This window comes from Cynoglossus semilaevis, chromosome 6 (genome assembly GCF_000523025.1).
Source record: "Cynoglossus semilaevis isolate Cse_v1.0 chromosome 6, Cse_v1.0, whole genome shotgun sequence".
NCBI lineage: Eukaryota > Metazoa > Chordata > Actinopteri > Pleuronectiformes > Cynoglossidae > Cynoglossus > Cynoglossus semilaevis.
The window spans coordinates 18,334,545-18,344,948 of record NC_024312.1 but is presented as its reverse complement, the minus strand read 5'-3'; the positions used below and the strand labels follow the sequence as shown (position 1 = coordinate 18,344,948).

At 38.4% G+C, this 10,404-nt stretch overlaps 2 protein-coding genes and 1 long non-coding RNA gene across 4 annotated transcripts in view; 1 reads left to right on the top strand and 2 right to left on the bottom strand.

The window, feature by feature from the left end:
• LOC107988697 (uncharacterized) lies at positions 1–762 on the bottom strand. The gene is made up of 3 exons (XR_001760184.2): positions 653–762; positions 358–517; positions 1–47 (listed from the first exon to the last, which is right to left on the bottom strand). It is a non-coding gene; the product is annotated as an uncharacterized LOC107988697 (long non-coding RNA).
• A 1,084-nt stretch (positions 763–1,846) lies between these two features.
• dnm1l (dynamin 1-like) lies at positions 1,847–7,934 on the bottom strand. The gene is made up of 14 exons (XM_017033152.2): positions 7,665–7,934; positions 6,356–6,500; positions 5,079–5,125; positions 4,865–4,936; positions 4,676–4,762; positions 4,035–4,197; positions 3,816–3,936; positions 3,568–3,699; positions 3,210–3,416; positions 2,966–3,086; positions 2,714–2,869; positions 2,493–2,582; positions 2,323–2,415; positions 1,847–2,146 (listed from the first exon to the last, which is right to left on the bottom strand). The coding sequence occupies exons 1-14, from the start codon at positions 7,764–7,766 to the stop codon at positions 2,045–2,047; spliced, it is 1,638 nt and encodes a 545-aa protein (XP_016888641.1). The 5' UTR covers positions 7,767–7,934; the 3' UTR covers positions 1,847–2,044.
• Positions 7,935–9,223: 1,289 nt separating this feature from the next.
• Positions 9,224–10,404, top strand: part of LOC103380583 (receptor-interacting serine/threonine-protein kinase 3-like) — a 5,370-nt gene continuing 4,189 nt past the window's right edge. The window contains exons 1-2 of one of the 2 annotated variants that reach the window (XM_025056475.1): positions 9,224–9,403; positions 9,812–9,972. In XM_025056475.1, the coding sequence (XP_024912243.1) occupies positions 9,818–9,972 (155 nt within the window). In that variant the 5' untranslated portion in view covers positions 9,224–9,403; positions 9,812–9,817. The remainder of the gene's footprint in view (positions 9,404–9,811; positions 9,973–10,404) is intronic. The other variant, XM_008312603.3, reaches the window with a different exon arrangement.

The following is a 10,404-nucleotide window of genomic DNA, read 5'->3' as shown; positions in this document are numbered from 1 at the left end:
TGAGTTTCTCTGATCTCTGCTATGACCTGACTGGCCTTCTGCAGCGCCTGCACACAGGAGAGAGAGAGAAAAAAAAAAATATATAAAAAAATACCAAACATTTGGTCACATTTTTTTTTTCAGACTCATCTTCAAATGTCATATGTAGTCAGTGTTATTTCTTTCTTTGGTTGTTTTACGGACTTTATTTGAAGCTAATTTTCAACCAAATGAAGCGGTTGTTTCATGTCATTTTTTGTACGTTGGTGATATGATACGTTACAAGACCGCGACGCAAACCCAGCTCAACGGAGCATTCGGATTGTCCTCTGTCCCCGTTGTCCTCCGGTGTGACGCTCTGAGGAATGAACGCGTTACCTTGAGCATGTCAGCGGTCTCGTTACGTCTCTGCGCCATGTCCTCGGACTCCGTCAGCAGTTCGTCCAGCAGGGTTGTCTTGTATAACTGGCCCACCAGCTCGCTCTGCAGACAGTCCTTCACGTGGTTCACCAGGAAGTGCATCACTGCCTTTGGTACACTGACACCACCACAGCAGCAGCAGCAGTAGAGAGAGGGGGAGAAAAAAGAAGCCAAAAATGCAAACATCATCCTGCCAGTAACAGCAGGGAGTATAAAACAAACAAAAAAAATACACATGGGAATACTTGTTTACCTGTCCTGGATATTTTTTCGTACGATTAGGAAGTAGGACTTGATGAGCCTCTCGATGACCTCACAGTCTCTCTGCTCTCGAGCCGACAGTTTCCTAGAAACAGGAACGGGCTGCGGAAACTATGCAAACAATTATATTTCTTTATATATTTTTATTTCATTGACATTACTTTGTAGAAATCTGTTTTCACTTTGACATTAAAGAGTTTTTTCCAATAAATGTTTGTGTTAAAAAAGCCAAATTGTATTGACCATGATTGATTTATGAAAGCACTAAAAGGGTAAAACATCCAAGGGGGTGAATACAGTAAACCCTTGTTTTTCGCGGGGGTTACGTTCCAAAAAGAACCCGTGATAGGCAAAATCCGTGAAGTAGAAATCTTTATTTTTTTTACAATTAAATACTCAGAAAAAGAAGAGAAAGAACGAACAAACCATTTTACAGTCTCAACCATTTGTTTCACAAATAAAGTAAAATAAAAGTACTTTAGAAACGTTTCAACAAATAACTTCTGTAATGTACTGTCAAATAATAATTTTAATCATCAACGTGAACAGAAGGCTTCAAATTGCGGAGATTAGCACCGCCCACCGTGAACGGGAGAAAATTAAAAATGATTATGAAAAAAATACAAATTACCTGGTCTTGTTGCGGGCAGTTGCAACCCTTTTTGAATCCTTATTAAAACTTATTGCTGCTGTCTTCCTTATGTTTTTTTCTTCCTTCTTTATGGAACGAACGGAAGATTCATTAATTCCATAATGCCGACCTACAGCCGCATAGCTTTTACCTTCATTTAGCATGTCCAATAGTTTTACTTTATCACCGATAGACAGCATCTTCCGCTGCCTTTTGGTCCCTACCGCAGGTACTTTTGCCGGTCCAGAGCGTTTTGTCGACATTATGGGGTTTGATAAACTCGAAATTGCAAGAGAATTTGCACGTACGTAATGTCAATTTGGCAAGCTGTTTTACGTACGTGTACATATTAAACCGCAACGTTATTGGCGCACAGGTAGAGAAGAAGCGGAGTGACTTTTTAGCCAATCAGAATGCAGAACACAATGGACGATGCAAATCCGTGAAGTAGCGAAACCGTGAAAAGTAAACCGCGTTATAGCAAGGGATCACTGTACTACATAGCTGTGCAAATTTTTTTTTTTTTTAGAAACAATGCAAACGTGAGTAAATAATGTCGCCCTACAAACATCATGTATTTGATGTTTTTAAAAAAAAAAAAGTAACTAGCAAGTGCAAGACACAGTAGGCAGTGGCTTGACGATAGGGAGTTACAGGTGGTCAGGCAATTCTAATGGGCTACACCTTGGAAATGAGACAGAAAAGAGCGGATGGAAAAAGAAGAAAGTTGTGGAGCTGAAGCTAAAATATCAGTCATGCGAAAAAGCAGTGACCGTGACAGTGACAATGGACAGACTCTACCTTGTCTCTGGGCACAGCAGAGGGCAGATCCTTCATTCGGCCACGTCTTTGCTCCTGTTGACAAAAGTAAAAGTTTTGACAGTCGGAACTTCTGCCAAGAACAATTCCATCAATAGTATGTTATATTTATGATTTTTTTTTTTTTTTTTCTTTTCTGCGGCTGAAGTTTACAATGAACGATGAACCCAGGTCTAGATCACGGACCATGACCTTAAGATGCCGAGTCTTACTTCAATGTTGTTGTTCATTAGACCACAGGCATCAGCAAAGTCTGGGTGTTTTGTGTTGATATAAGCCAGTTCGATGGCAACAAGGTTGTGGACCTGAGAATTAAACACACACAAAGTACATGTAAAAAAAAAAAAAAAAAAAAAAAAAAAATCACGTCCTTGGTTCTGACCATTTCATTGGTGACAGGGAGCCTCCTTCTAAGTAATGAGGTGACCACTTCTACTATGGCATCGTGGAGCTTTGGAAACCTCAGCAACTCCTGTGAAAGAAAAATAAATATCTTTTTTTCTTTTTTTTTCCTCCCTCCTCATTTCTCCCGTCTGAAATGCTTGAATCCAAAGTCAGAATGCACAAGTGGGTACATGTTTTGCTCTGCATGCGTGAGCTGACCTGAGTGCTGTAGGTGCTGCAGTGCTGGATGATCCTCTGCATCTCCTCATGAACCAGCTCCACACATCGAAGACTGGGATCTTCCAGACGTTTGACCTGTCGTTTCACCAGCAGCTCAAACGACACCTCCGGCACAAACAGTGCAGGTCTAGGGCCCTGTTGAGAACAACATGACCCCCAGTTCAAGAGAGCTGTAAATTTAAAGAAGAATTTTTTTTTTTTTTTTAGGGTAAAGACACAGCAGTTACCCACCGTAGCATTTCGGATCGCCGTGAGCACATCGATGGTCGTCAGTCCTCCCAGAGCGTCGACAGACTCCAGAGTTCGTCCAAAGGTCTCGTGAAATATATAACAGATTCGTGCTCCACCGCATCTGAAAGAGAAACGGGGGAAACCGGAAACTCAACATTTTAGGCAGAATCTCAACCGCATCACACCTAGTGGGGTGTACAGGTCCCTGCAACTCAAGAGGAATTTTTTTTTTTTTTTTACTCACAACTCAGTTGTCTCTATGTATTTGGCCGTGCCCTCTATGGTGTGACAGTACTCTGCAGCAAACTTGGTGATAAGCTGCAGCAACGTGGAACTCTTGTCATCCACGGGCTCTCCATAACTGTTCAGCAGAGACTGATATTGTGCGGCCAGAACGTTGATCCGTGTCTTTAGTTCAGGAAGACAGTCTCTGATGTGGTGCATCAGAAGTCTGCAGCACGGACAAAAAGTCTCAAATTAAATCATCTTTTAGATTTTATTCTGGTAGTGTTGGTGGTCCAAAAGGAAGTACGTACTATTTGGGAAAAAATAATGAGCTAGGGACCAGTACCGGTCCATGGACATGGGTTACAATTCCATACCTGTTCAATGTTCTGGCCAGGTATTTAGTTCCATTTCTGTTGGAGAGTGACGGGTACTTCTTTTGCAGAAAAGCAAATTCATCGCGAACAGCATCTGCTACCGATTTTTTTTGATTGATGTCTAACTGACTCCTGAAAGAAACACAAACAAAAAAAAAATGCTCGTGCATGTCTGACCTCAGGATAGCTGTTAGGGAACAGCTCCCTTTAATGCAGCGGATACAGGGCATTTATCAGTGCGATCTAACCTGTTCACTACTCCTATGATGCCCAGTTTAACCGGAATGACTCTGCCCATTAATATGTCCATGGCATCCGTACCAGCATCCATAAGGTCCAGCTTGGTCACCACTGCCAGCGTCCTCCTCCCTAAAGGCACAGACCATTAAACCCACCGCTGAGATATGGAGGAACAAACACTGAGGACCACAGTAAATACAAAAAAAAAAAAGGAGAAGTCCATTTACCGTCGGGATCAACCTCCCGAGCTACTTTGAGGGCTTCAGACGTCGCCATGTCCGTGTTGGCAGCAGTCACAGCCAGGATGATGGAGTTAGGGTTGGAGATGTACTTCAGGATCAGATCTCTGATCTGGACCTCAATGTCTTTGGGCTGGTCTCCAACAGGAACCTAATTCAGAGAAGACTCTTAATGAGCTGGGACAATGACATGGTCACCTGAGTAAAAGTCACGTGAGATTTTCTAATGATGTTATTTAAAAAAAAAAAAACAAATCAAGGGGGATTTATTTAACACGCAATTAACAGCTGAGTAACAATTTTTTTTGGAAATTTTAAATTATTTGTCACTATTATAAGCCTAATAAAATTGTTTGTTTTTCGTGATTTCGGTTAAAGTATTTTTTTTTTTCATTTTAAATGTATACAAAAAGTTCTAAAAGTCAACAACTGGTTCCCTTGAGTATATTGAAAAAAAAAAGAAAAAAATTCTAGATCCACTTACAGCTAGAAAAATTGATGCTGCAGCAGAACGGTTTCGTAAATTATTAATCACGTCAACTTGACAGAAATGTACAGTTTGAACACAGCGAGGCATAAATATAGATAAATATTTTTATATTGTTTTTTTCAGAAATAACGAATCTCACCTTGGTAATGCCAGGAAGATCCACCAACGTGAGATTCACCACATGCGGTGAGAAGATTTTCAAGTGAATGGGTTCGTCACTAATGCCCTGTAGGGTTCATGAAAGTTAGAACACATTGTTATAAAAAAAAAAAGAAAAAAGGACACATTACATAAAATGTAAAGATTAAAAAAAAAAAAGTTTTCATACCTTGTTACTACCAGAAACTCTATCAGTTTCAGCTTCAATTTCTTGCCTGATTGCTTCAAATTCTGTGTAGATCTGAATAAAATAACAAAAGGTACATGTTTCACAGACGGTACATTGCTACATATATATATATGTATATATATATAAGCGCACAAATAAAATTGGACCTAACAATCTAGAACAAACTAGAAACCCAGTTTGTCCTTATACCTACCTTGTTTTTAGTGTGTAGAAATTTGCCCCACTCCTCTCCATCAATGCCTTCCAAAGTAAATAAAACAAGAACACATATAATGTGTTAATGATTAAATATACAGTATAGCCAAGAAATATGATATTTGCTGCTTTTAACTGTTCAGTGAAATGTCTGGATGGAATACAACAGCTTAAGAGTTCACAAAAACAGGGAAACTACTGTTGTTGTTGTTGTTGTTAAAGAAACAGAAATGTATTCGAATGATAAACTAAATCAAAACGTGTTTCAAGAAGCAATGGATTGTGCAAAAAAAAAAAAACATGACAACAATTTCAATAGTGAGTGAATTTGAGGAGCATGTAAACAAATGTAACAGTTCCTTTAAACACAAACGTGGCTGATTTTAGCACCAAAGAGCAGCTTAAATCAAAAGTCAGAATCTGGGTCAAGAGGAGCCACGTGCTCTGTAACTGTTTAAAGGGCAAAGACAAAAGGCAGAATGGGCAAAAGAAAGAGATGTTATGTGATGTACAAACACAGCAGGAAGGAGGACTGAGAAGGAAACTTTTGTACAAACGTTCATCTTTCTTAGACTCTGTGGTTAAAGAGAGAGAGAGAGAGAGAGAGAGACGACAAGGGACAAAAACATCAGCCTGGCTACCAGTAGCTACTGCGTTACATCGTGATGCAACGCAGGGTCACGCTGAAGAATTTGATGAGAACACATTTGAAGCTCTGTTCTTCTGACCTAAAATAAAACGTACGGTTTAAAACTAAACGTTGTAGTTTAAAGGCTGAATATGTTGTTAGATTTTAGGGCAGACAGCTGGTGTCGCCGCAGCTGGTTTAGTGTCCGTCGACAACAGAGGGAGAAGTAGCTGCAGCAGCATCTTTACCAGGTGTTTTACATATAAATATATATACAATACAAACATATATGCACAATTAAAATTCATTCTTTAACGCATCATTGAAACAGGAAACCCTTTGCCGCACCTGGGGAGCTAGATTTGAAATGCTTGCTCAACATAACATTGTTCTGCCCTTGCAAGGATTTGAACCAGTCCAATCCTTCAATCAAAACCCCAATACAGATATTTGTACAATACAAACATATATAAACATCAATCAAAACCCCAATACAGATATTTTAAGGGCCGTTCACAGTATTTTAAAGGCATTGCATCCATGACCCTGACAATTCCCAACCCCCCCAAAAAGGGATTATACATGTCCAATTAAGCTTGTCACTCAACAACGTTACAAAATACGACATATATAAACGCTCTAGTTACCATTCTCTTCATTGGTTTTCTTGCGGTCCTCTGGTTCAATGTGCACTAGCTGTAGGATAAGGGGTCGGCGTGTGACGACACCAGTGCCTCGTGGCAGAATGTCTCGGCCCACCAAGCTCTCTAAAACAGAACTCTTCCCACTGCTCTGTGGACAATTGAGAGAAACATTGTGGATAAACTGAAAGCAAAAGGTTCGACTCATTTAGCAGCAAAACAATCTTTAGGTCACTTTCACCGTAAGTGAAAGTGGGCAAATTCCTGGGACGCAGGTATAAACAGATGGTCAACAAAACCCCACCATCTTCATTGAATAGAAACTATAGTTCTTGAGATTTTTAATGTATTCAAAGGTTAATGTATGACATACTTTAATACATAGAAATGAAGTGGAAAAATGCAGAAATGTGTAATTAAAACTTCTGTTGATTTATATGATATTAAATTAGGTGGTATGACGATTTAATACTATTATTTTCCATTCAAACGAGCAAAATTATAATTGTAAACCAGAGTTGAAAATAAATAACACAGCAGTTTGGGAGTTATCACACAAATGGGACACAAATTCGGGTAACAGTATTTAGTTGTTTGAGTGAGTTGTAGATATGGGTGTGAACACAATTGAAATTAAGACAACTACCGACTAAGTTTAAAACTAAACTTTACATTTGGTGTTAAGTTCATTAGAACGTAATGCCTATTTTGTAAGAAATGGTCAGATGTAGATAAAAATAGACAAAGTAGGCCAGTATTGTGCCACGGCAATCCAGCTGTCACTAATATAGCATAATGATGTTTGTTTCGTCACGTGATTTAAATACTCAGAATAAAACCTTTAGAATTTTAAGTTTACAGTTGTTAAGCATTGTTCGCCATTATTATAAGTCATCGAGCTTATCAACGACATTTATAGTGAACAAGAAAACGGTCAGACACATTTTAATTTTAAAAGTCAATCTATAATAAACAGAATGCTTATTTTATTATTATTTTTTAAATCGTAGATTTTTTTAAAGTACACATATACGGTTAATAAATAACATTTAAACACATTAATATCGAAGGTTTTGTTTAAAATATTCTCCAAAGAACAGTACACACAACGACAGAAACGTTAGCGTGAAGCTAAAGCTAACTCAAAGGTTAGTCAAGGCACAAGAAAACTGCCGCAAAGTCAAGCGATATGTCTACACGATGTCAGCACTATCAACGAAAATGGAAACCGGTATATGTGGTATAATTATAACCGAGACAACAATTATGGCAGGCTAAACTGAAGTGCTAGCGGTCACAAAGTGACGTTTCTCACCTGTGTTCCTACCACCACTATCTGTGGCAGATGAATGATATCTGCACCAACTGTGTTAAACACATCCTGCAGTTTGTTGATGACAGGAATGAGAGCCTCCATCAGTCCGCGAAAAACGTGCGTCTTTTCTGAAAGAGGCAACTTTCTTTACACTCAAACACTGGAACACAAAGTCATTCAACGTCCCTATGAGTAAAGCTGGTAACTGTGCGACTGAAGCGCGCTGCCGACAACTGCGCAATCAGTTACATACCGCTGCACTGTGGGAAATGGCGTTCATCAAAGCCAACTTTCACAGCGCTGCTTTCAGGGTTTGACATGCTCTGGACTACATATCCTGTAAGTGACGTCCGACTTGCGGTTAATCGACGATAAATGACGTAAAATTTTCCCCTAGAAACAATCGCAGTTACCAAGAAGACCTAAATATTTGGAAGCGTAAACACGGGCTCTACATGTGAATAAACGCTTCCTGTTGTTACCTTTACTCCAATTAGGTTCATTTTTATTAGCAAAAAAAAAAAAAAGCATTTTTATTGCTCAATATTAGGAAAAATGATTAATTAAACAATCAAATATTTGAAAAATAATTGATTGTTTTTGTATTTTGTTTTTTCCGCAAAAGTGTTTGCCGCTCCTGCCAAAATTATTTAGTCAACAGTAACTGCTTCCCTATTCTAACAGGGGAGATTTGATGTTATTTAGCTCGGTATGCTGTCGTGTCGTCATAAGTCGATATCACTAATAATTATCGATATGAAGGCCCTAACATTTCCTGAGTAGCATCAGAAAATATAACCAAAGTGAAGGTGAACTCAAACAATAAACACAATAAACAAGGGAAGACTGACATACTGCGTTTAATCAGATGGAGAGTTAAATGGACTAAAGTAAAACACACCCACAAATGGAAATGGAACAAAATTAGGCCGAAATTGAACAGACATAACAAAAACAAAATATAACAAATATAACAAAACATTGTTGGGACACAACAGGTTTGTAGTGTTCTGGTCTTACTTTAACTTGGTGCACCTAGGAGCATCTTGTTGCAAAAAAAAATGGCTAGTGAAGCTACACGAGTTCATGCGCATAGACATGGAGCCACTTCCTCGGTAATTGTTTTCCAAAATAAAGGATTTCAGGAGTTCTCACCATATACAAAACAAAAAAATAGATGCTGCATCGACCGCTGCTGTCTACTGGCACCAACGAGCCGTGAGGCTGCCATTTTGGCCCACTTAAGGCTAAACTCATTTTTTCTTTCGCTATTTTAAGTTGAGAAATTAAGAACAAATATAATTGACACCTGACAGAATATCACACCACATCCTCTTTATTCCTTTTATATAATTATTCATACTTATACTATTAATATGTAGATTTGATTAATATAAAGTATAATAAGTATTTAAATTATTATAATAATAATATGGACGTAACCCTGTAAAACTACAATGCCATGTGACAGATCGTTGCTCTCCACTAGAGGGCACTGTGCAAACCTTTATTGTCTTTGTTGTTGTTGTTGTATGTGTTAATCTACGGTTCTAATCACAAACTAGTCGCACAATGTTTCAGCTTGCTTCTGTTTTAACATGTAGCTTTGTTATAAAGGGTTAATACTGCTGACATCAGAAAGGGACTCTGAGGGAACTGAAAGAGGAAATGGTTTCATAATGCTTTTTAAAAAAAAAAATATACAAAAGGTTGTAAGGCATCTAATATAGCTTTCTACGGTGAGTATAAACCAGATTGTTTCGAATTGACGAGAACATTGGGATTAAAGTGTAGATGTAATGTTGTTTTCTTTTCTGTCTGCCTTTTTTCTTTTTCTTTTTCAAACCCTGATTTATATATGAAGAGGTTTTGAAACCAACATAACGTTAAACAGTCTAGCTAACTAAGCAGACTGGCAGCAGATGTGGTAAAAAAGACTACAGAGCATGTTATACCCGGACTAAAAGGAAGCAACGACAATGCTGAGTGAATGTGATTATCAAAGAACGAGCAGTGAACATTAGAGAATAATGAGGAGCCAAAACGTTCATTCGTCACTAGTGCATTTTGTAATTTTTGCCTCTCATGTTTACTGACATCGCGGTCTCCCCTTTCACAAGTTAATGTCATGTAATTCGCGGTTTTAGCAGGAGATGGCGCCTGCGTGTCACGCAACGAAACCAGTTGACAGCGACAGCCTGATGAAGTGGACGTGCGTTGGCAGTGGGGGCTTTGGCTGCGTCTACAAGGCCAGACATAAACAGTGGGGGTTTGACGTGGCTGTGAAGCTACTGCACGACGATGTTGGGTAAATTTCATAAACATAAACAAAACATGACGTCTTAATAACTACTGACATAGTCGTTCACCATTTTTCAGTTCATTTCATTTTATTTCAAAAAAATATTTTTATATTTTATTATTATTATTTTATTTTATTATTTTATTAATATTTTTATTTTATTTATGTACGTTGCCCATATTTCTAAATTTTGCTACACTAAACAATAAGGCCCATCTCGTCATGGTTGTTTGGTGGGCTGATATACTGACCCGGATTATCTTTAGTCAACCAAGTGACAAACGTTCCAACAGTAATATAGAATGCGGTTATATGAAATAAAAATGAAATAAAACAATATCTTCAAGAGTTTAAATCTTGAAATGATCTGTTACAATTCTCTGGTCTTTCTGACCCACATCACAACAGGTATTCCGGTCTCCGTATTTTATGTTGCAC